Source organism: Neocloeon triangulifer, unplaced genomic scaffold (genome assembly GCF_031216515.1).
Source record: "Neocloeon triangulifer isolate White Clay Creek 2 clone unplaced genomic scaffold, ASM3121651v1 ptg000001l, whole genome shotgun sequence".
Taxonomy (NCBI): Eukaryota; Metazoa; Arthropoda; class Insecta; order Ephemeroptera; family Baetidae; genus Neocloeon; species Neocloeon triangulifer.
This window is the reverse complement of record NW_026775544.1, coordinates 9,523,016-9,547,616: the sequence shown is the minus strand read 5'-3', so window position 1 is coordinate 9,547,616 and position 24,601 is coordinate 9,523,016. Positions and strand designations below refer to the sequence as shown.

Sequence of the window (24,601 nt, the reverse complement as noted above, 5' to 3'; positions counted from 1 at the left end):
GTGCAATACATAAAGTCAAATATGCGCGCCAAGAGTTTGTTTTCAAGAGCCAACAAAACAAGAAAAGTGTTGTTTGTTAAATGACTCATAAGAGTGAGTGCCGCCCCCTTCCCATCCCACTGTTTGTTTTTATTGTGAACACTTAGACATAATTTAAAATTACCTATTACAGAGACATCCAAGGGCCAAGTGGATTCCAATGCAGTCTCTCTCCTTGCATTTGAGTATGACATAATCAAATCGTGAAGGTTTTCAAGAAATCAACGCTTCTTCCACGGACAGAGGCGATAGAAATGAAGTTTCGGGGGAAAATGGCAGACGCCGCAGCCGTGCGGCAGTTGACAAGTGAGCCGGACTTTGCCAGCTGTGAAAGACACGAGGGTTAATAAAATTTTATATTTTGCAGACTTGGCGAGCACGATGGCCAAAATGAAGGCCGGCGCCGTGACCTTGCGGTTGTCCAAGGACGTGTCGACGTTTTCCCTGTGCGAGGACGGCGGCAGCAGAGTTGTGTGTTGGTGCACTTTGGAGCAAAAGCGAATCTTCACCGAGTTGACCCTCGAAGGTGCCACCGTGGAGCAAAACCAAATCTGTCTGCTCCTCAGCCCAGGTTTCAAACAAAAATATTCATGCCTGAAATGTTCAAACCCTCTCGTTGCAGCTTCCATGGCTAGTGCGCTGACTTCGGCAAAGAATGCGCTGGGCGCGGCCAAAAGTGTGAAAATAAAGCTGACAAACAAAAAGTGTCCTTGCCTCACCTTTGAGATTGATTTGGTATGTGTAAAAAATTCGTTTTGCATGCAAGTAGAATGATATGTTCAACTGCTTTTTATTTCCATCAGCCGAGTGTCGGTCTCATTCCGAGGACTTGTGTTCATGACGTGCCTGTCATTCTGATCCCCCGTCTCGAATGGCCTCTCCATGAGCCTCCGCAGGTGTCGGACCCAAATGTAACCCTTAACAATTTTATCGATTCATACAAATTAATAATTGAAAAACATGAAATTTCAGGTCAGTCTGAGTGTGGCTGCCGTGAAAAAAGTTCGCACAGTAATTGATCGATTACGCAAATTGAGCAGCAAACTTCACATTCAGGTCACAAGCATCGGCGGACTGTGTCTGCGAACAGAAACTGATTCTGGCACCTTTGCCACCTACTTCCAGAACCTTCCTGTCGTTTATTCGGGTATAAAAACTTGCTTCTATTCATAGTGAATTATTGATTGAAAATTTTGTCTCATTTTAGATGACGATAATGATGGAACTTTGTCCGTATCTCTCTGGATTGATGCTAAAAAGTTGGCGCAGTTGCTCGCCAGTGACCAATTGAATCCTGACCACCTGGTTTTTGGTACAAAGAAAAACAAAAATAAAGTATAGTGCTGAACAATGCTAATGCATTCATTCTTTTGCAGGTGTTGTGAATGAAAAACTGCTCCATGTGATTCTTACCCAAGATGATCTGAATTTGCACTACATTATACCTGCCATATCGCTGTAATAGGTATTTACATAACTCAACAAATAAGAGACGGACTTATGCATTTGCCTTACTTGGTAAATAAAATGTAAATAGCAAATTGAAACAATTTTAAAATAGATAAACAAGCAAATTTTGATTTTCAATAGTTTTTCCAGTCACAGAGTGACAGAAATTTTATTAAAACTAAAGCGTATTTTTAAAATTAGTGATTATTGAAATCTGCACAATATTTTCACAAACGAAAAGCTCAGTTAAAATCACAAATTTGTACAAAACTGACAATGCAAATGACTGGGGTGCATTTCGAATCGGTATTTACAATTAAGTGAGTGACAAGGAATGTCTGGTTACGCTGGGGAGGTTTGTTTCCTGGACATGCAGCTGGCGCAGATGCCGGCCTGGGCGAGCGCCAGTCGGCTCTTCAGGATCAAATTCTCCCTCTCGAGGAAGGTGGCCCTGATAGCCAGTTCGTCCTCCTTGTTGCGTCGGTTGTCGCGGGACCTCTTGGCCGCCTCGTTGTTCTTCCGCCGGCGCTCCCAGTACGCTGCGTCCTTGCCCGCCAAGTCTCCCTCGGGCGACACCGCCGAGGACGACGGGTGCTGCGGACTGTGCACCTCTTCGGACCGGCTCAGCCGACGGCCCTTTTCGCCTTTCATCTTGGAGAGCATGTCAGAGCGGAAGGACTCGTACGCCTGCTGCGACTCGTGGTTCAGCAGCTGCTCCACTTCCCCGCCGAGCAGGCCGACTGGCAGGGCCGCGGGATATCTGGGATACGCCTGTTGAATTATAAGCAAACGAATTTAAATTTTAAAGGGATCTAAAAGAGTTTTGACTTGCAAAATATATAAATTCAAAAGTATGATAAACAAACCTTAAAGGGCCTTGTGGCAGAGGGCGCCTTCCTCTTGAGCAAATTCGAAAGCGGGGTTCCTTCTTGGGGGCTGTCTCGACCCCACGGAATGGGGGAGGCGCTACCCTCGGACGAGGGTGGGGGCGACGGGGCAGGATGGGCCTTGTTGGCCACGCGCAGGTCCAGCACTGGCGACGAAGGGGCCATCGACGAAAAGTCCAGGGGCTCTGAGGGCAGCATTTGCCCCATGATGGTGAACAAAGGGTTGCTCGCAACCTGAAAGATTTTGTTGAAACATGTTATTAGGCAAATATAATAAAATCTGAGATTGTTGAGCCCGTTAAATTTTATATGAGTGATAAAATAGTTATTAGTCTCTTTCCTGACTAATAATATGAGAAATTACACCAAATCTATGTTATTAAACTTTATTTAAATTAACTACATTAAAATAATTATATTGAAAGAAAATTTGTATTTTAATTAAAACCGGTGTTAGGTTAAAGCAGGTTATTTACTTCCTCAATTTTTTATTTCAAAAGAAAATTATAATATTTGGACGCCGAGTGTTATTCAAATTTTATTCTGGCTTTCTCCTCTTTTGTGGGGTAAGGTGCTTTTCAAGTGCACAAAAAAGCGACTAATGACGTCTGGCTTGCATTGTCTGGACGCACGCAGACATATTATTGATAAATACAATTCGGCGTGTATTTTTTTGTTTTGTGCGAATTTGCTTGCGCTGACCTTGAAGTGCGGCAACGCGAGCGCGCGGGTCCACTTTGCAAGGCAGATCCGCCGGTGCAACTCGCGGGCGCGCGCGTCACTTGTCAAGAAATTTCGCACCCACTCTGTTTGATTGATACGACACGTGAGCGAGTGGGGATCTGCGATGCTAATGCCGCCCTTTGCGACGCGTGAAATTCGCGCCGATCGATTATTCGTCACGTTATGTTTTGCGGTGGCGGCCAAAAAATAAGCGTAATCTTTGATACTTGCCCAAATAAGGTCAAAAGGCGGCGACATCGTGCACAACTTATTGATCTTGCTCGCGTCACGACATAATTTTGATATCAAGAATAAGTTAATATTTTGTTTGCCGGCGAAATTTGACTCTCGAGCGGCGAGTGGCCAGTCTGTGCAGCCTATTTAAAATAATGTTTAATGCAGCCTTTGATTCCCTCTATAATACACCCGCGGCCAACAAGTGTCACTTTCCAACACAAATATAATTCGACCGACCCGAGAGAGGTTGAGCAACAGGACAATTATTTGATATATGGAATCAGAAATTAATCATCATATCATCAATATTACACACTGTAACGTGTCTTTTGCGTTGCACAATGTGATATGAAAATTCTAATAATTTTACAATTATTCTCAGATATAAATTAAATTGCAACGAAACAGATTTTAATTTTAAAAGTAATTAAAAATCTCATAATTAATTAGTCTTAAAAATTATCATCAAAATTTCCATAAGCAGGAAATGTGTTAAAGCAAAGAATAAATTAATAAGATTATAAAATTGTAATTTGTCGCGCTTGAAAAAGGAATCGGATTTTAATTCAACTTCCTTGTCCATCCTCAATAAAACGCTTCCTGTAGCAAATTGGAAAAGACATTTAGCCCCGTTTAGGAGTGCCCAATCGCGCGAGCTTTTCCATGTCCACGGGCTAGAAATTAAAGCCCGCCTAGCGCAATATAATACAAATTCCTCGATTCAAACGCGACGCAATGCAGGAAATTGACTGCCCTGAAGGAAGTTGCCGCGCTCGTTCATGTTGTGGAAATTTCTTTAGTTAAATAAGTTGACACACAATTGAAAAATAAAAAATATGGTTACATATCCATACATAAAATCCGTCTGAGAGCAAAAAGGGAATTTTTGGAGACGGTCTTGACATCGATAGGAAAATTTTGTTTCCATCGGAAAATCAATACAAAAAAATTTCAACCAAGTCATATATCATTTTTTACAAATAAAAAAAATTATAATTCTTATGTGTTAACGTAAAGTTAAAATTTAATATGATCAATATGAATTTATGGGAGAGCTTTAAAAATTGTTCCAGAGAAAATGCAGTGGCTGTAATTTTTAATTTAATTCAGCAATTGCGTTCGTTGAAATCTCCGCAAAGGCAAAACTTTTTGCCAATTTTAATCGGAAAAAATAACCCAAATTTAGCTCACCTGTGCGTGCGACGGTTCGGTCTTCCAGCAGGACTGCGCCATATCCATGAGGGTGCGATTTACCCCTTTGATTCTCGCGAGCTGTCGTTTCTCTCTGTTCTCTCCTTTCGCGACGACGACGATTTCAGTTCTGGACGTGCCGGCCGTGCAGGCGGGCCGAGCGGGTGGACAATTCGTGAGGGAGGGGGTGAATGAGAGGCGCGGCGGGCGACGCTGCCTCGCTCTCTCAGGACGCGCTCACGCCACCCTGAATTAAAATAATATTATATTAAATCCTCAAACTATTCCTGATTTACAAAAGATCTCATTATATTTACAGTTTAAGAAATGCTGAGCATTTTTTAGCCGCAATCGCACACATATTAGCAGAGCTCACCCCTTTTCTTGCGGCGGCCGGTGTTGTGCGGTTCCGATTCATTAATCTTTCGAGTGAACCGGCCTGGAAGAAAGGAAACTGTGGAAAATGACGAAATGAGTTATGGACCAGGATGACGACGATTTGGCCGAGCAGGAAACGCACAAAAATTAGTTTTCCCCTTTCAAAGATATTTTTGTCGTTGCGCTGGACCGAACGCGTTTGAAATATATCATTCTCGAACAAGAGATAACAAAAGGTGGACGCAATTTGTGACCACCAATTCATAATAAAATGCAGCAACTTCCTTATTTGAAGTATGTCGATATCTCTTTTCCGCAAATAAGTTAAATTAAATTAGATTCAAATCAAATATTTCCATAAGAAATATAATTGAATTATACAGCAAGCTTCAATTTTCTTTGGAGGTAGAAATTTCAAGACAAGAGATTAATTGTCCAAGTTGGAAATAATCACAATTGATGATATTGCTTTAAAATCTTTAAAATCTAAAAATTTGTGTGCCACATGTTGAGACTTTTCGCCTTTTCCATTGAAAGTGTATCTGCTGAGCGTGAGAAAGCACACATCGGAACAAATAGTTTGTTTGAAATTTTTCTTCGAGCTTTTACTATCCCTTCTTGCAGCAAAGGAAACAAATGGAATTTTCGAGGAAACAAGCTGCTTTTGCCCAACATTGCCTAGCTTTTTATGCGTCGATTTGAAATGAAAGGGTTGTTTTGACGATTGGTGGCCGGCGGAAGAAAAGAGCAGCTGCGCGCTGACCATCAGCAAGAGAAAGTCGCAACCCTTTTTGCCGAGCATTAGGAGGGCAGGGGGTGCTGCAGTCTATTTTTAGAGCGCAATCGCGCTCCCATTATATTTATCTGATGTTGAATGGCCCTTTCCAAAGATGAGCCAAGCCAAGATGACGAGGTTTTGCTTCAAAATAAATGGACATGCACTTTGTTTGCGTGGCCGTGCGGCCTCCAAGGCCAGCATCATCAATGGACCAAACGCACACCCCCTCCCTAGGGATTATTTTGCTGTGTTGCAGCAGATTCCTGACCAGTAACGCGCGCTGCCTTTTGTAACATTACCTCCCAACTAGGCTGGAAAAAAAGAAAAATATTAAACTAAAAATATGCTTTTTTTATTTAATCATATAAAATAGGCTATTTTATTTCAGAGAAAGATATTGAAATACTTTTGCTTTACAACTGGCAACTTTTGATGAAATAGGCAATTTTAATTAATTAAAATTAAAATTTTATAAATGCGCTTTGTAACTTTTAAGGGTTTATTTTCAAAAGCTTCTTTCCTTTCAAGCAAATTCATTTTGGGAGTTTTCTGTTTCGGGCAACTTCTGTAGGAAGCGTTTGGGCGATTTTTTAAAGGAGTGCTGACCCCTCGCTTTGACTTTAATTCCTGATTCAATTAAGGGTCCTGATTAAAACCTGTAAAGGGCGGCCGAAAATTCGGCGTTTTTGTTGAGAAATCTCAAAATGAAATTGGGCTGATTGGACTTTTTTTGCGCTTGGTCGCCATCTTGGTCCAACAATCGAAAATGTGAAATTGTTGTTTGCAATTTGGATGGCCGTGACCTGAGCCACGTTAGGTCAAGAAAATACCATGAAAAATAATTGAAAATGAATAAAATTTTGTGAAATCAAAGCTAAAGAGTTGCTTGAAATGACCCTTTAATTGAAATTATTAAATTATTTAGCACACATGAGATATAAAAGGGTTTGCTAAAAGTGCTGCCATTTGAAAACTTATTTTTTTAGAAGCAAAAACTTAATGGGAAATTTGTAGCAAATAAAACGCTCCTTCTTTTTGTAACAGTACAAAGTACTGCACAAATTTTTCTTATTTAAGAAAAAATGAAAAATCCAAAAAAAATTACATTTTAGGTTAAAGGAAATTTTTTAAGATTTTTTTCGAAATAGCCAATCGATTCAGCATGTCTTTTTTAGTCAAGATCTAAATTTTCGCTAATAAATTCAAGTCAGTTAAAAAGTAACATCAAAATATTCAATGACAACTCTCTCATCTTAAAACAGGGCACGACCCGTTTGAAATTTTTCGATGTTACTTTTTAACTGTCATGAATTTATTAGCGAAAATTTAGATCTTGACTAAAAAAGACATGCTGAATCGATTGGCTATTTCGAAAAAAATCTTAAAAAATTTCCTTTAACCTAAAATGTAATTTTTTTTGGATTTTTCATTTTTTCTTAAATAAGAAAAATTTGTGCAGTACTTTGTACTGTTACAAAAAGAAGGAGCGTTTTATTTGCTACAAATTTCCCATGAAGTTTTTGCTTCTAAAAAAATTAGTTTTCAAATGGCAGCACTTTTAGCAAACCCTTTTATATCTCATGTGTGCTAAATAATTTAATAATTTCAATTAAAGGGTCATTTCAAGCAACTCTTTAGCTTTGATTTCACAAAATTTTATTCATTTTCAATTATTTTTCATGGTATTTTCTTGACCTAACGTGGCTCAGGTCACGGCCATCCAAATTGCAAACAACAATTTCACATTTTCGATTGTTGGACCAAGATGGCGACCAAGCGCAAAAAAAGTCCAATCAGCCCAATTTCATTTTGAGATTTCTCAACGAAAACGCCGAATTTTCGGCCGCCCTTTACAGGTTTTAATCAAGACCCTTAATTGAATCAGGAATTAAAGTCAAAGCGAGGGGTCAGCACTCCTTTAAAGCTGTTTGAGTGAGAGTCCCCCTTTTTTGGGTGCCGATGAAGAAGGGAAACTTTCCTTAATAATATGATGGAAATTAAAAATGATAAAAATCAAACAATCAATTTTTATAAATTCGACAGCAAATAATAAAAATCAACTATAAAATCATAATCTCATGGTTAGTCTTTTTTATTACATCACACAATAAACAAAACGTTTGAAAACTCCGTTTGGAGTTGGCTGGACTTCTAACTTCTTTCAAATAAATATACTTCATTATAAAACAAAATCCTTTTCCCTCCCCAAATGCAAACCTGCGAAGAAAATCGCGCGCCCAAGGAGCAGAGAAAAGCATTTTTATTTTTGTGATCACTGCAGGCAAGCGTTGCATCTTTTTCTACGCCTGATTTTCTTCTTTTTCCCTCTGCGTGTGATTCCGTGGAAAGGATTGGCGCGCGGGGGAGGCAGCGATGGTCAGGTAAAAGGCTGTCAGCGCGCACAAAAAGATGCAATAAGCTGCTTTCTGGCCCAAGTTGTTGTCAAATCAAATGAGACGAGCTGCAAATCCATATTTTTTTCGTGCGTCCGTGTCTTTTCTTCCGTGGCAACCCTGTGGGGAATTTTCCCTTCTTCAACATGCATCAGGTACAAAGTTTTACAACGTCTTGTCCCAGAAGCAAGGAAAACACGAAAGAAAAGAAAGGATTTATCTGCTGCTGCTGGGCCGTGAATTTCTTTACGCTGACCGTGAGAAGGAAAAACAAGGAAAATCCCACACACGCACACAAAATCCTTGATTTTTGCTCACGGTTTTGTTACATTAAAATTAAATCGAAACTAAAATACAAAATTTCAAGCACAGCCAGGCTCTTTTTTATCAAATTCATTTAGAATTTCAATTTATAAAAATCTATAATATTTTCTAAAAAATCAAAAAACGATATGGTTTTCTGATTGCAGCAAATTTATTGAATAATTATTTATTAAGAGATCAACATTTATTTTACTTTTGTATCGTTTTCTTTTAAAGTATTACAAAAATCAATTGTTAGTGACACAGATTTGTCGTTAACTGAATGGCATAATAAATAAGTAAATGACTCAATAATTGAGCGCCCAAACAGAGGCAAAATTTTTCCTTTCACTTGGTGCGCCGAAAATATTCTTGTGTTTTGAAAATGATTGCGCCTTCAGGTGTCTTGCGATGGTAACCCGCTCTTGCCGCGGTATTATTCGGCATTGCTCAATTGCGCGCCTCTTTCTCATTGTTGACTCACCGGGGAATATATTTCTATTTTTGGCTCTGTGCGTGCGGCCGCAAATCCCGTTATTCACAAATGAGAAAGGGGTTTATTATCGCATCCCCCGCGCGCAACCCCCTGTCCGTCATGCCGCATCCGCACATTCATCTCATCTGCTGCATTCCTGCTAAAAATAGCAAAAGCCAGATTGCCGAGTTTGAAAGCTGTTTGGGTCTTATTAATCGCACTTCTATAACTTTTGTTCTATTTGAGCTAAAAATTAGATCAATTTAAAAGTTGATCAAATCGCTTTTTAAATTTCTAAAGAAAAATCAATCTAAATTATTCTTTATTTTTATGATCCACAAAATCAACAAAGATATTGTCTAGAATTGAAATTTATGTGAAATAATTCATAAATGATGTGTAAAAAATAAAATTATAAATATTTTCAAGAAAATCGATGAAGTTAATATAATGATATTATTTCACAGCATGTGGTGTCATTTGTAGGAACTATAAGATTTTTAATGTATTCTTAAACACCAAATTAGTTATACCATTAATTATTAGAGCATTTTTTTTCATCTTTGTAGGATTCATGAACATTTTTGCCACTTCGTCATAATGTTCAATATACACAAGCTGAGTGAGTTGCGAGCGAAGCTGGACATTCTCATCTTTTTTCAAGCTGATGCGTTTATGTATTTTTATGAAATATGAAGGGGCAGGTGGTGAAAAATGTCTCCTCTTGTTTGTGTGTTTTGTCGGTGGCTAAAAGGACCGCACGCACGGGGAGATCACCTGCGGCCGAAAAATAAGATGACATGTACAGGAGTGACCAGCACAGCAGCCCATCTCTCAATCCTTCCCCATAGCGCAAATTGTCAGTTTTATTTTGAAAAGCCGGCAAAAGCAAGATTATTATTTGCCCAGTTCTGTTTGTCTCTCCTCCACAGAAATCACTTAGAAAATCAGAAACGCAAACAACTCTTTGAACATGGCGGTACTTCAAGTATCTACATTTCCAAACTAAAATTGTGTCATAATTGATTTTTTATTTCATATCTAGATATAATTATGCACAATTTAAATCGCCAATTGATTTTTTTATTAGCAAACATTCATATTAATCATAAGCTGCCTTTCAAAAAGTCAAAACGACGCCTCCTCGGGGAGCCAAATCAATTACCGAGGTGAAAACGGAATCACTGGAAAAAAAATAAAAATTAATTCTCATGAAACTTTGCTCAATATTTTAGTATTATTAGTATACCCTTGCTGAATTGGCGAATCGACGCTCGCAGTGAAAACCGTTGCCTTAATAGGTAATAAGGGAAAGAACGTTGCGTCCACGTTGACTGTCCTGGCCTCATAAGCTGTGTTGGCCACAACCAAGAAATTAATTTCACCTGTCAGCACTCTAAAATATCACCAGTTTGATTATTTAATTAAAACAATAATATTAATTGATATAATTAAATTTTTAAATAAATTATTAACAACCTTGTAAACGCAATAACATCGTCATTGACAACTCTGAGGTCAAAAGAACCATTTTTGACGGCGGCCGATTTTCTGGCCTCTGCCAATCTTTGGTAAATCTTGAGTGGACTGTACAGGGCAGCCTGCTGGGCGGCCACGTTGACTTGCAAGTAGTTTTCGTTCACAGGCAACCACGTATTTGAACCATTTGTAAAACCTATTTAATTTTAAAAATAAAAACCTTTGATATTTTTTTTTTCGATTTAAATAATAAATAATCAACCTGCGAAGTTTGAATCGTCCCACTGGAAGGGCGTGCGTTGGGGGTCTCTGGAAAAGCGCTGGTAGAGATCAGGACCGGCGTTGCAGCCCTGCGGATCTTGCGTTTGCGCCCACGTGATGAACGTGTTTTCCATGTTGATTTCTTCGCCCATGTAGGAAATCATCGCACCCGGGAGCAAGAAGGCGATCATTTGGTTGGTCATCGCGAAATCTGCGCCCACTCTTGAAGCCAAACGACCATTGTCGTGGTTTCCCAACTATATACAAAATCAAGATAATTAATCTTTTAGATCTTGATAAATAAATCTTTATAACGATTAAAAAGTTAACTTTAATCCGTTATTTATTTTAACCTCGGCTTCTTATCTCAAGGTGCAGGTAGACCTTTTTTTTAAACTTGTGAGAGGGTTGAAAGCACACAAATAAAATGCAGATAATTTAATTTTAGGAAAAACTCAATTTGAAACTTATTATTTTTTGATTAAATTTTAATGAAAGTTTTGGTTATTTTGAAATAGGAAAAAATGTGATATTCAAATGAGGTAATATGGATTAGGTAAGGAAAATGTGTTTCACATAATTAATATACAAATATTTTGAAATAGGCCTTTTACGCGTTTCGTATTTTATCACTGAAGTTGCACTCGCAAATTGTACTTATCGAGTTCGTTGTCTTGATGGTGCAGTGATCGGAGGTGATGGTCGCGGCGAGTTGTTGCTCGAGTCGATCGAATTGGCACGATGGCTGCCGGTCTGGGTGGCTGGATGGTGAAGCCACGCGGTCAGGTCGAAGGTGACGTGGGACCTGTCCGCCTGTCCCTTACGACGCCAGGGACACGGCTCTGGTGGCGGCCATGGACTCAGGAAGCAAGTCCGTCCAGGGGTGACCGCCCACCAGGGCAAACCTAGGGTGCGCAATCAAACCAGTCTTTAATTTAAGAATAAAACCCTGCCCGAAGAAATTTGATTTGAGCAATCAGAAGGTTGCTCTTGATTATTAATCGCCCGATTAAACCAAGAATTTTAGAGTAACTTACTCTGTCGGTCCAAAGACCAGATGCAAATTAAATCCACCCCCAAAAGGGTGAAAGTTTGAGCTCTCGCCTCGCCGGTACCACGGCGCGAGGCGGCCCCGTTGAATTTGGCTGGGCGACTGATTTGATTCGCATAAGAGCGCCGTGCTCTTCCCCGGTTTACCTGTATGGTGGCAAGCGTTGCACTTTGACCGGCTGCAGCGAAGGAGGGAGTCAATGACCTTCATTGTTCTTATCACTCGCTGCCTGCTGCTCGCTCGCTCTCTCTCTTCTTTAACTTGCTCGCCGCACACGCGTTATTTATTATTTGTGTAAAAGGAAAAGGAAGGGATTATTGGAAATAATATCACATGAGAATTTAATATTAATTTTGGAAATTAATTAAAATTCGTTATACTCCCCGCCCCAAAAGAATAATTTTTACGGAGGAAAAATTATTATGGCGGCTTAACTTTTTTCAAATCTTTGACATGAAATTCTCCAATAATCTTTGAATGATCTGAGGGATCAACTAACAAAAAAATATTATCTGCGACTTCTCTTTGAAGCAGAAATGGACCAACAAAAAATGGTAATAATTTGGCGGAGATTCCAGCGCCTTTGTTTGACAAAGCGAAATTGCGCTTCATGGCCATATCTCCTATTTTCAACTCATTAGGTCTCCTGCGCAAATCATAGTAAGATTTATTCTTTTTGGCTGACTCAAGCATTTTTAATTTTACAAGTTCGTAAATTTTTTCCAATTTTGGAAAACGCGCAACGTATTTTTCTACTTGATCTGGCGTTGAAAAATCATTTTCTTTAATTGAATCAGAGCCATCAAATGTGGGTTGTCTGCCCAAGAAAAGAAAAAATGGAGAATAGCGTGTTGTCTCATGGACTGCGGAGTTCATTGCAAAAGCGATTTGAGGCAAATTACAACTCCACTCTTTTTGATTGTCCGTAATAAAACATCGCATTACTGTTTCAAAAACTCTATTAACTCTTTCTGTTGGATTAGCTTGGGCATGATAACGAGGTGTGTATTGCAACCCTACATTGTATTTTCTTGCCATATTTTTGAATAAATTACTGTGGTAGATTTTTGCATTATCTTGAACCAAAAGTTCAGGAGCACCGTATTGCTGAATGGCTGACTCAATTGACTTGCAAACTGATTTTGCGTCAGCGTCTTTTAATGGAAACAGCATTACAAACTTTGAAAAAAAATCAACAAGAGCTAAAACATATTTAAATCCTTGAGTACTCCTGGGAAACTCACCAACAATGTCCGTACAAACGACTTGCCAAGGATGATCTACGACTCGCGAATTCATCAATCCTGCCGTAGCAGCTTGACTAGGCTTTTGCTCTAAACATTGCCGGCAATTTCCTACAAACTTTGATATGTCAGCCCGCATTTTCGGCCAATAATATTGCTCTGAGATGCGATTAAATGTCTTAAAAAATCCAAAGTGTCCGGCTTCGGGTGTGCTGTGCATTTTATGCATAATCATTTGGCGTGAATCTTTTGGCACTACCAGTTTATAACATGAGTCTTCAAGTGGATTCCAAGACTTAACAATTTTGTACAATTTATTTTGAACCACTTTAAATAAAGGAAATTTATCTGGACTCTGCTTAACTTTTGCCATCAAATTAATATACCATGTGTCTCGAATTGGTGCTTTTATATTAATTTGCGCCACTTTTACATTTTCTGCAAATGATCTAGACAAAACGTCCGGAACTACATTTAATCGACCTGGTTTATGCACGATGTCAAAATCGTATTGCTGCAGTTTAAACTTCCAATTGGCCACCCTGCAAGAACCAACTCGAGATTCCCAGTTTTTTACCAGTCTTAAAACTAATAATACTATTCGTTTTTATATCAAAATTTATATTGAAATGAAGACAACGAACATCACAACCAAGATTTATAATTTAGAAACCCAGTTTACTTATCGCACAAAAACCCGTAAAAAACTCGGGTTTTTCCCGAGTTTTTAACCCAGCACTTGTGATTTTTCATTCACCTCTCTCCTCTCCTTCGTCTGGCTCGCGAGCGCGCTCGCGCCATCTAGGTGCGCACCTGAATATGCGCACTGCACGGCTGCGCGGCCATCTTTATTTACGAGGCAGGCGAGTGAAAACAACAGCGTGGGTTACGTGCGGCGTACATTTAGTGACAATTTGAGCCGCATTTCGAACTTAAATCTTTCTTTGGACTTTTGATTTCGCTTCAGCAACAAATCAAGTTTCAGAGGTAAGAGTAATTTTTCATAATTCTCGTACAGAATTTCTGAAAACACGAGATCTTAATTGCGCGCCGTGTAATCTCGTGCGGCGTTTTGCGCCATATGCACATTTATCATTATAATGCGTTTTTAAGGGCCTTTCCCCCAAAATTTTTTGAATTTTCGCAAATTAGGTCGCGCTGATAGTCGAATTCTGCGGGTGCAACAGCCAATATGTCGTTCTGAACAGCGATTTTGTGATTAAAATGCGGTGTCCGAGTCACCCTATCGCCATTTTTATTTTTTGCCTCAGTGGTTCGACGCGCGATTTTCGAAGGAGAGAAGAATTATTCTCAGCTCTTTGAAAATGTATTTAAATAATAGTTTCAGCTCAAAGTATAAATATATGTATAGTTACATAATCTTTGTTTTTTTTTATTAAATTTGTTAGTTAAAAAAATACATTAATTTAAATTTATATCAATTTCATTTTAATTTATTTGAAATATTTTTATTTTGTGTACTTTTAATTTACATGATTTGGATATCATTAATTAAAATATCTTATTCTCTCTTTAAGTTTCTTTCCAAATAAACACTTGAAAATGATCAATTTTGACATAATCGTATTATATCTTACTATAGTGTATATAAATTAATTGGAAATGAAATTTATAAAATTGTAAATAAATTATTAAAATAATGAAAATACTTAATTATTTAATTGAAAAAAGTATAAAAAATTATTAAAACTTATGTAAGATTTAATAAGCCATACTAAAACAACCATATTGAACTGAAACTACTATTTAAATTGATTTGAGTTACGTTGACTAAATAATAAATTTAAATTAAATTTTGTATCAAATTATATTTAACTTAAAACAAAGAATATTATATATCATTAGGGATTACGGAGAGCTTTGTGAATTTTGTTGATAGTATTATTTATTTCTTTTGTAAATTAATTTCAATTCTTTCAGATCAACCCTAGTGAAAATGGTGCAAATGAAGAGTCTTTGGGTTCTCTAAATCCATAGAGGAGTTGCGTTAATTCTAAGGTAATTAGCTCAATATCACTCAAAATATTTAAAATTATTAAGATTATTTAAATTATTTTAAAATTGTTGATGTTTAAATTTTTAAACTCCATAGTTATTTTAATAAAAAAAAAAAAAACCAGAAATGAATTTTTCAAATTGTCACAATGCAATTTTTTTGTAAAACATAATTGATTAATTTCTCTACTGGCCCCAGATTGCCATGGCCATCAACCATGACGGCTCGGCCACTCTTTTGAGCACCCCGTGGGCGGAATTCGCCTGAAGGTGAAACTACCCAAATGGACTGAGACATGCAGAACGGCATCTACACAAGCATGCTAAATTGACGTGACCTTCTCCCTCACCAAGGACCTCCTTTGGCAGGCAATTTGCCTACCATCACTCAACTGCCGAAGAACTCCATTTTGCAATGTCATCATCAAAGCACCTGGACGACAGTGTATACTGCAGGTATGAAATATTTTCTTATAATATCAACCAAATTTGATGGCCTAATTGTTTTAGAATTGCAACAAAAGTGATAAGGACCTTGGCACAGTGATGAGGACCTTGGCATGTCTTGGGAATTTCCACTGACACACTTCACTGCTTCTCTGGCCACGCTCAGGGAGATGTCGGCATCAAAGCACCTGGACGAAAGTGTATACTGCAGGTATAAAATATTTTCTTATAATATCAACCAAATTTGATTGCCTAATTGTTTTAGAATTGCAACAAGAGTGATAAGGACCTTGGCACAGTGATGAGGACCTTGGCATGTCTTGGGAATTTCCACTGACACTTCACTGCTTCTCTGGCCACTCTCAGGGAGAACTTTCAAAAACTCGTCTGCTTAGGATTGAACCATAGACCCACAACAATCAACCTGAAGATCAAAAGAAAGCCTCTGCACTGCATAATTTGAATGAAATGTGAATTCTTAAGATTTGAGTGCTCATATTCCTATTGTGATTGGACAATACACAGCCGTGAAAGTGAGTCTGATCAGGCGGCCATCTATGATCTAAACTGCAAATTTAAAGTTAAGTTTGTGTTACATTAAGAGAATACTTAATTAAAAAGTAACCATTTCTGTCTTGTACAATAATCCAAAATAAAAATTATATTAAAAAAAAATTCGTCCAACATTTCCCAGAAATGGGTAAACCCAGTTTTAACCCAGTTTTCACCGACTCGTTGAACTCGAGTTAAACCCGGGTTTTAAAAACTAGTTTCTCGGCTGGGAAACTCGAGTTTTTCTCGAGTTTTACTGGGAAATTTTCTTGCAGGGCAGTCGACCTTTAGGTTTTTTGAGATCTTGAATAAATTTTAAGGGTTTGTTATCCGTTACGAGCACAAATTTACTATACGACAAATACCCTTCCAACTTTTCAATGGACCAAATAACTGCTAGAGCTTCTTTCTGCATAGTTGGATAATTCTTTTCTGGCTCAGTTAATAAGCGGCTGACGTAAAATATTGGTCGCTCGCCATCTTCAAATATTTGGGACAAAACTCCTGAAATCCCATAATCAGATGCGTCTGTTGACAAAATAAATGTTTTTGAGAAATCTGGGAGCCGCACAACGAGATCAGAGGCAAGAATATTTTTAGATTTAATCCACGCGTCTTCTTGCTCCTCACTCCAAATGAATTTGTTTTTCTTTCTGGTTAATTTTATTATGGGCTCCAAAATTGTGCTCAAGTTTGGGAAAAGTCTGCGGTAATATGAAAGAACTCCGACGTAACTTTTGACGTCCTTTTCATTCTGAGGTCGTGCTAAATTCAGAATGGCAGACACTTTTTCTGGGTCTGTGCGCAGTCCGTTCTCATCCAAAACATAGCCGAGAATTTTAATCGACTGTCGCAAAAATTTACATTTTTCCCAATTTGGGGTTAAATTGGCCTCTTTTAAAAGTCGAAAAAATTCGGTGAGAACTCTAATATGCAATTCAAGTGTAGGCGTGCCAATGAAACAATCATCAATATAGACATGAACGTATTTCCTTATCCAAGAGTTAAAAATAATTCGGTCGATGACTCGTATAAAACCTGGACCTGAATTTTTCGCGCCGAAAGGAATAACTTTAAATTGCAATTGACCTCTTCCTGGTACGAAAAAAGCAGTCTTTGGCTTACTTTCGTCGTCTAAACCAACTTGCCAATAACTCTTTTTCAAATCTATTGTGGAGATAAATTTAACATCGCCTAAACTGTCAATAATATTTGCCATCAACGGAACTGCGTAGGCGTCACTTTCGGTCACTTTATTTACTTCTCTCATATCAATTACAAAACGCGGATCTTTCTTTCCATTAGGATCACGCACTAAAAATACTGGAGAAGACCAAGGGCTTATGCACGGTTCAATAACGCCAAGCGCTAACATTTTATCTACCTCTTTTTGCATAATTTCTAACTGTTTTGGGGGAATGTAATACTGTTTGGTTTTGACAGGCTGTGCATTTCCCGTCGCTATGTGGTGGCTTAAAAAATTGCACCTACCAAGTTCATCAGGGAAATCATTTTTCACCCCTTTTATGAACTGGTCGAACGACGCTCGCTGCGTGTCCGTCACTAACACTTTAATCTCGCTCACCACGGGATTTTTCGAAAATGAATTAGAGGTCTTCGTGCCAAAATAATATTCGCCCTTTGACACATCAGGTATGAATTTTGTATCATGCCAAAAATTTAGACCGAGAATTAGACTTGTTTTAATGGCTGGCACTACGAGAGTTTTTACAACAAAATTTTCTTTTCCTATAGTAATTGCCAAATCTAACTCTCCAAGAACGGGTTGGGAAGAATGATCTGCGAGCTCGACGTTTTTTACTTTGCAAGGCTGAATTTTTAAATTTAAGTCTTTAATCAGATCATTTCCTTCTCCGCCTAAAACACAAACAGATGCGCCTGAGTCTAGCAAAGCAATGATTGGAACATCCAAAATTTTAACTTTCAAAAACAAACGATCGTCATCGCTAATTTGTTCGCAATCATCATTTCGCTCCTCATTCTGCTCCTGTTTACATTTTAGTAAAATGCCGCCAAGTCTTTTCCGCACGATATCAAGTCTTAATTTGTTGACGTGCCGCTTCCAGCACTTTGCGGAACGGTTTGATTTGTTTTGGGCGTGCCACGCGACGCTCCAGACGCAGCGGCCCCGCGCGAGTTTTTTGCTCGCCGGCATGATTCTTTGCTGCAATTGGCGCGCGCCACCCCATCTTTGCCGCAACCCCAACAGAACAAACCCCTCTTAGGCTGCGAACATTGCCTGAAACTGTGCCCTTGTTGGAAACAATTCCAGCACATTTTCGCCGCCGATGCGTTATTTGTCTGTGAAGGCGCGCTTGTATTTTGATTATTCGTGTGAGCACCGTGAGTCTGTCGCCCGCCACGGGAATAATTTCTCCAATTACCTTTTCCACGGTTTGAATTTTGTTGCGGCGGCACAGTATTCGTCGCCTGCGAATTGCCCGACGCGCTCTGCACACCAGCAGCACGCGCCGCACAACAAAACGACCCAGTACTCGCCGCGCCACAACAAATTCCTGCTACACACGTTTTTGAAGGGCCGCCAGCACCCTTTTTTCCATCATTAATTGATTTGTACACCAAGTCTTTTTCAACTGGATTGGATGGAGCAGTGGGATCTGTATACTCGTCAACTAAACATTTTACTGCCTCGAGTCTGAGACCTTCGGCGACGAGTGAATCAATGGAATAAATTCTGTCCAGAGGCAAATTTAATAGCCAGAAGGGCGCAAGCCGGGCTTTAATGAAAGACAATCTTTCCTGCTCAGAAGGAGGATTCCCGAGCAGTGCAAAGGAATTTTCCATTTCCGAACAATAAATGTTTAATCTTTCATCACGACCCTGCCGTCTTTGCCTGAGCTGCTCCCATAACCTTTCCTCGTAATTGGGAGGTCTAAAATTGCAAATGAAATGTGGCACAAATTCCGCCCATGAGTTCCACTTGTGTCTATTATTCAAAAACCATGTTTTTGCCTGGCCATCAAACAAGTTGTGCGCTGAGGCCCAAAACTCTGTTCCTGACAAATTGCTCTCCTGTCTTTTTAGTCCAACGTCACGCAAAAATACTGCAAGTGACAATTTACTGGAAGGCTCTCCAGTAAATTGCAATTTCCAGTCTTTTGTGTAGATCACTCGGACATTTGAACGTACAGGCTGAGAAAATGGCATGAACTGTGCACTATTTTGCGCATCAACTGGGGTAAAATTACGCGTTGTTTGGTTAAATGACATGGGCACGTAACAAAATGGAAACATTGACTGATTTGTTGGAAAATCAACATTTGGCGATTTTTGTGTGTTTGCGTTTCCGGCCGGCTGAACTTGGTCCAAATTGTCCTCCAACAGAGGGTCGTTGGACAATTGGTCCAGCAAGGAAAATGATTGGTCCAATTTTTCTTTTTCTAACACTACTTTAGGTTCAGGTTCGTCCGGAACGCCTTTTTTTAGCCAATCAACACACTGCTCAAAATATGTCACTAAAGAATCATGTCGTTTGGCAGTGGCTTCGTCGTAAATCGTGACTCTCTTTAGACGAAGTCCCAACCAAGCAATAAGCGTCTTTATTTTTCGCGCCTCCGTCGCGTTTTTATTTGAGCAACATAGCTTAATCGCTTCTCTGAGCTCCACGGCGCGGTCAACAATTACTTTTAATTCCGCGTCAATTTGTTCTGGATCAGTCAATAGCGGAGGTGGCTCGGCCTCCTTTTGTGCCTCCAGCTCAAGGGCATCTTTCAAATTCTTTCTGATGGCCGAGAGGTTCTCGCCCGTGATATTCCTCACGGCGGCCTCTGCCTCGCAATCCTCTTTGGACAGACGGTCCCATTCTATCTTTAACGACTCCATTTGGAATTTACTTTTAACACACTAAAATGTAACTCACAAAAACAAACGTAACTTGAAAAAATAAAGAGAACAACAAAATTCAACAAAAAATTTGCTTCTCTGATCGCACTACTCTCACTAGAGTGTGGAAATTCGTTCTCGCATTGGCAGATGAGAAAATATGCAGAGTACGCTGCAAAAATGCACACCAAGAGTGAATGCACAGAATTCTAAAAATTGATCGACGAGCACAGGACGCACGCTTAAAATTTTGCACCAAAATTTTTCTCTCTCACAGTTTTATATTTAGTTGGGCGCCATTTATAACGATTAAAAAGTTAACTTTAATCCGTTATTTATTTTAACCTCGGCTTCTTATCTCAAGGTGCAGGTAGACCTTTTTTTTAAACTTGTGAGAGGGTTGAAAGCACACAAATAAAATGCAGATAATTTAATTTTAGGAAAAACTCAATTTGAAACTTATTATTTTTTGATTAAATTTTAATGAAAGTTTTGGTTATTTTGAAATAGGAAAAAATGTGATATTCAAATGAGGTAATATGGATTAGGTAAGGAAAATGTGTTTCACATAATTAATATACAAATATTTTGAAATAGGCCTTTTACGCGTTTCGTATTTTATCACTGAAGTTGCACTCGCAAATTGTACTTATCGAGTTCGTTGTCTTGATGGTGCAGTGATCGGAGGTGATGGTCGCGGCGAGTTGTTGCTCGAGTCGATCGAATTGGCACGATGGCTGCCGGTCTGGGTGGCTGGATGGTGAAGCCACGCGGTCAGGTCGAAGGTGACGTGGGACCTGTCCGCCTGTCCCTTACGACGCCAGGGACACGGCTCTGGTGGCGGCCATGGACTCAGGAAGCAAGTCCGTCCAGGGGTGACCGCCCACCAGGGCAAACCTAGGGTGCGCAATCAAACCAGTCTTTAATTTAAGAATAAAACCCTGCCCGAAGAAATTTGATTTGAGCAATCAGAAGGTTGCTCTTGATTATTAATCGCCCGATTAAACCAAGAATTTTAGAGTAACTTACTCTGTCGGTCCAAAGACCAGATGCAAATTAAATCCACCCCCAAAAGGGTGAAAGTTTGAGCTCTCGCCTCGCCGGTACCACGGCGCGAGGCGGCCCCGTTGAATTTGGCTGGGCGACTGATTTGATTCGCATAAGAGCGCCGTGCTCTTCCCCGGTTTACCTGTATGGTGGCAAGCGTTGCACTTTGACCGGCTGCAGCGAAGGAGGGAGTCAATGACCTTCATTGTTCTTATCACTCGCTGCCTGCTGCTCGCTCGCTCTCTCTCTTCTTTAACTTGCTCGCCGCACACGCGTTATTTATTATTTGTGTAAAAGGAAAAGGAAGGGATTATTGGAAATAATATCACATGAGAATTTAATATTAATTTTGGAAATTAATTAAAATTCGTTATATCTTTATTGGAGAGAAATTGAATCTTCAGACAATTTAGAAGATTAACGAAGCAAAAAAGAAAAATACCTAAATAGGCTAGATTTGAAGTGATTCCTAAATATAAATTTAAAAGATTTTAATCTGCTAATATATTTTTCATATTCGCCTTAATACTCAATCAAAGTTTCAAAGAAGCTGTGGTGAATAAACTCATTTTACATCAAAACTCTATCATGCTGTTTATTGAGTCATATGCTTTGAAAACTTGTTTTTTGCTGATTGTAAAGATACATTTTTTTCTTTGCTTTATGACCAATAAGGCCATTATTTTAGTGTCCCAAAAATTTCACTTCAACTGTAATAATTTTAAAAATAAAAAGATATTTATATGTTACAAATGGAGACTTTTAAATTTCTTTCCGCTCCAAAATGATCAAGTTAAGAGTTGTTTCCTTCAAACACCTCAAAAATATCCCAAAACATCCCCAGGTTTTACGCGGCTGCAAAATAAATGACATTTTCATCACCTGGAAAACCGCTACACCTTTGTGGTCCCGGCGATTATTTCTACTTGGATCCTTTTTCTGTGACAAAGAGCGACAGCACTCGAACATCCTAAGTTGCTGTTATTGATCGCGCAAACACACACGCGAAGTGTGTAAATAATTTTGGTCGGAAAATGTTATTTCGGCCGTATATGCGTCGAAATGAACAGTTACAATCATCTTTTGTGCGCTAACTGTAAAAGAGCAGATGATGCATAGGAGCACTCGAAAAACAGCATCAAAGCACCTGATGCACAAAAGCCGCCGCGCGCTCAAACCCCTTTTATTATTGCATTTTCATTGAGCGAGAGCAGCGAATGAATTTCCACTCGTGTTATTGAATGGAATTTCCAAAAAATATTTTATTGTACGAAATTGTGTTTTTCTCAACTCACGACGTAGTTTGCAGTGCGGCCGACGGGCATCGCGTCCAACCAGTGGCGGATGGCGGCCTCGACGCCGCGCGCGTCCGTCGCGTTGCTTATCTCCCAGATGAGGTAGAAGTTGAATGGGAAGTGGATGATGTTGTGCGTTTCGTTGCCGTAATAACGCATGGTCAAGTCCAACTCTCCTGATGCCTCGCTCATCAGAACTCTAGAATATAGGAATATTTTAATAATTTTTTCCACAACACCAATTTTCTTTACAATTTTTAACATAAAATCCGCCTTTTTTATTGTTTTTAAATAAAAATCCATACATTTTATTTAACTGTCTGAACAATTATAAGAAATTAGACTATATGAAAAAAATGTATTAATTTATTTTTTTACGCAACATTTTGATCTTTCAACGTCGAGTTTGATTTTTTTTTTTACTTAAAAATCTAAAATGTAAATATTAACCAGCAGTTATTTAACATTATTATGTATTTCTTGGTAAAGTACTATTATTTCTTTAATTTGGGATTTTTAAATTATTTATTATCAAATTTAAACTAACTTGATTTCGCCTGTGGAAGCCTCAAACTCATCCACAACCGTTCTGAAGGCGTACAAGATGTCATAGACCTGTTCCTGGTCCTTGACGTACGTGTGGTTGAGCGCGCAGAACTGGTCAGGGGCCGGACAGTTGGGGTCGTTGGAGGGCGGCTCGTCGAGGAAGTCCTCGTGCTCCCAAATGTGGGCAGGCGCGTCGATGCGGAAGCCGTCGACGCCCTTCTGCAGCCAGAAGCGGAATACGTTCTGCATCTCGGCCAGAACGAGGGGACTGCGGTAGTCGAGGTCGGGCTGTTCCACGGTGAACTGGTGCAGGTAGAACATCTGCCGTTCCTCGCGCCATTCCCACGCGGATCCGGCGAAAGCGCTCAACTGCGAAGGGAAACGACATTAATTAGGCCACCGGCTTTGCAAGCGTGTCCAGCCGGTTGCCTACGCTCAAATGCTGCAGGGGTTTCGGTGTTTTTTACGTGACTATAATTCAATTTACAATAAAAGTTTTCTTTCTGAAAGAAGCTGATATAGAAATTCTAATTATTCAGCAATTTCACAACAGAGGACAAGAGGTAATTTTTTAATTGCAATTAATAATGAAACTTAGAAATTTTCAGTTAGACTTCTAGTTCATCTATTCCTAGAAATATTAAGCAGAAATATCAAAATTTATTTTGCATTTAAATTAATCATAATTTAAAAAAATTTTATTTTATTGAAATGGTAAATTTTTAAATTTCATTCTGTTGTAACTAATTATATTTAATAGACTGGACTATATATCTGGCGAATGAATTTTTGTATGAAAATTCTTACCCAGTTGTTCGGCGGTATTTGAGAACCGTTTGCGTCAATGCCTTTTGACGGTTTCCACACGTAGTAGTCAGCGTATGGTTGTTGTCCCTGCACCGACTTGATGAACCACTCATGCTCGTTGCTCGTGTGGTTAGGGATGAGGTCCATCAACAGGCGCAAGCCGGCTGCTTTGATGGTGGCCAGAAGTTCCTCGAAGTCTTCCCAAGTTCCAAAAATCGGGTCGATTGAATAGAAATCAGCGATGTCGTAGCCAAAGTCCTTCATTGGCGATTTGTAAATTGGTGACAGCCAAATGCAGTCAACACCGAGCGATTTCATGAAGGGAATGCTCTGGGTGATTCCTTTTTATTTATTTAAAAATTGAGTTTGCGATTTTGATCCGAACAAATATTAAACCTTTAAGGTCGCCAATGCCATCTCCATTTGTGTCCTTGAGCGAGCGTGGATACACCTGATAGTAAGTGGCAGTTTTGTACCAGTTTGGATCATCTTGACCAAAAACTGATGCTGCGAGGACGCTCGCCAGGAACAATCTTTGAGGCAGATAAATAATCAAATTTATACATGTATATGTATATTATTGAAGAGGACGATTCTGATAATTAGGAAAGATTATTTTATCTCTTATGTGAACGTACTAGAAAATTAGGAAAATTATTCGAATGTCTATTGCGCAGACATCATTGTTGAAACACTTACTTGAGAAACATTTTAAATGCTATTACACTTCTTGAACCTATAGCCAACTTTTAACTTTTACAGTGAAATAAATAGACCACTAGTCGTTACATAAGTTTGTTTATCACCCACTCAAAATCTTCATCATTATCTCAGAAGTTTACCCAAGGTCTTATCTGAATCGATAATCTCAGACGTTGAGTCAGGTGCAGATCAAATTTGGCGATTTGTATATCTTGCGCAACGCTCTTGATTTAGAAGTCAAATTTTACAACGACCGCTTTCAATCTCATTTCATTGTAATTTTAAAGGAGATGAAAATGAATTCAGAACAGAAGATCAAAATCATAGCAAAAGTTTGCTTCAAAATAATCAAGTTGCATATTGGTATCAAACTTTTACAAGAATTAACCTGCTTTATTATAATTATGCAAATTTCCAGCAGCTGATTTTTTTATAAG

At 39.0% G+C, this 24,601-nt stretch overlaps 4 protein-coding genes across 5 annotated transcripts; 1 reads left to right on the top strand and 3 right to left on the bottom strand.

The window, feature by feature from the left end:
* The first annotated feature begins 102 nt into the window (after positions 1 to 102).
* LOC132193720 (checkpoint protein HUS1) lies at positions 103 to 1,626 on the top strand. 2 transcript variants are annotated; one of them, XM_059614576.1, is made up of 8 exons: positions 103 to 121; positions 173 to 345; positions 407 to 610; positions 662 to 774; positions 843 to 950; positions 1,012 to 1,186; positions 1,247 to 1,351; positions 1,416 to 1,626. In XM_059614576.1, the coding sequence occupies exons 2-8, from the start codon at positions 294 to 296 to the stop codon at positions 1,499 to 1,501; spliced, it is 843 nt and encodes a 280-aa protein (XP_059470559.1). In that variant the 5' UTR covers positions 103 to 121; positions 173 to 293; the 3' UTR covers positions 1,502 to 1,626. The 2 variants fall into 2 exon arrangements, with proteins under 2 accessions (XP_059470559.1, XP_059470551.1); XM_059614568.1 differs by lacking the exon at positions 103 to 121 and having other exon boundaries at positions 128 to 345.
* LOC132193731 (protein giant) lies at positions 1,415 to 4,640 on the bottom strand. The gene is made up of 3 exons (XM_059614588.1): positions 4,527 to 4,640; positions 2,355 to 2,609; positions 1,415 to 2,259 (listed from the first exon to the last, which is right to left on the bottom strand). The coding sequence occupies exons 1-3, from the start codon at positions 4,572 to 4,574 to the stop codon at positions 1,831 to 1,833; spliced, it is 732 nt and encodes a 243-aa protein (XP_059470571.1). The 5' UTR covers positions 4,575 to 4,640; the 3' UTR covers positions 1,415 to 1,830.
* A 5,214-nt stretch (positions 4,641 to 9,854) lies between these two features.
* LOC132205323 (maltase A3-like) lies at positions 9,855 to 24,296 on the bottom strand. Its single transcript, XM_059634302.1, has 9 exons — positions 24,162 to 24,296; positions 23,859 to 23,995; positions 23,463 to 23,803; positions 22,657 to 23,024; positions 22,110 to 22,308; positions 10,595 to 10,850; positions 10,333 to 10,528; positions 10,103 to 10,249; positions 9,855 to 10,037 (listed from the first exon to the last, which is right to left on the bottom strand). Exons 1-9 carry the CDS (start codon positions 24,170 to 24,172, stop codon positions 9,974 to 9,976), a joined length of 1,719 nt encoding a protein of 572 aa, XP_059490285.1. The 5' UTR covers positions 24,173 to 24,296; the 3' UTR covers positions 9,855 to 9,973.
* LOC132205313 (uncharacterized) lies at positions 14,649 to 22,078 on the bottom strand. Its single transcript, XM_059634289.1, has 2 exons — positions 20,797 to 22,078; positions 14,649 to 20,664 (listed from the first exon to the last, which is right to left on the bottom strand). Exon 2 carries the CDS (start codon positions 19,765 to 19,767, stop codon positions 17,965 to 17,967), a length of 1,803 nt encoding a protein of 600 aa, XP_059490272.1. The 5' UTR covers positions 19,768 to 20,664; positions 20,797 to 22,078; the 3' UTR covers positions 14,649 to 17,964.
* Positions 24,297 to 24,601: the final 305 nt, after the last annotated feature.

What these genes read in the sequence shown, in the direction of transcription:
- LOC132193720 (XM_059614576.1), top strand. Translation starts at nt 294, where the DNA reads ATGAAGTTTCGGGGGAAAATGGCAGACGCCGCAGCCGTGCGGCAGTTG. An exon ending in AGCCGTGCGGCAGTTGACAA is followed by an intron (nt 346 to 406) that starts GTGAGCCGGACT and finishes TATATTTTGCAG; the next exon opens with ACTTGGCGAGCACGATGGCC. An exon ending in CTGTCTGCTCCTCAGCCCAG is followed by an intron (nt 611 to 661) that starts GTTTCAAACAAA and finishes CTCTCGTTGCAG; the next exon opens with CTTCCATGGCTAGTGCGCTG.
- LOC132205323 (XM_059634302.1), bottom strand. An exon ending in AAATACCGCCGAACAACTGG is followed by an intron (nt 23,025 to 23,462) that starts GTAAGAATTTTC and finishes TTCCCTTCGCAG; the next exon opens with TTGAGCGCTTTCGCCGGATC. An exon ending in GATTCGCCAATTCAGCAAGG is followed by an intron (nt 10,038 to 10,102) that starts GTATACTAATAA and finishes TTTTTTTTCCAG; the next exon opens with TGATTCCGTTTTCACCTCGG.
- LOC132205313 (XM_059634289.1), bottom strand. Translation starts at nt 19,767, where the DNA reads ATGGAGTCGTTAAAGATAGAATGGGACCGTCTGTCCAAAGAGGATTGC.
- LOC132193731 (XM_059614588.1), bottom strand. Translation starts at nt 4,574, where the DNA reads ATGGATATGGCGCAGTCCTGCTGGAAGACCGAACCGTCGCACGCACAG. An exon ending in CCGAACCGTCGCACGCACAG is followed by an intron (nt 2,610 to 4,526) that starts GTGAGCTAAATT and finishes AAAATCTTTCAG; the next exon opens with GTTGCGAGCAACCCTTTGTT. An exon ending in CTGCCACAAGGCCCTTTAAG is followed by an intron (nt 2,260 to 2,354) that starts GTTTGTTTATCA and finishes ATAATTCAACAG; the next exon opens with GCGTATCCCAGATATCCCGC.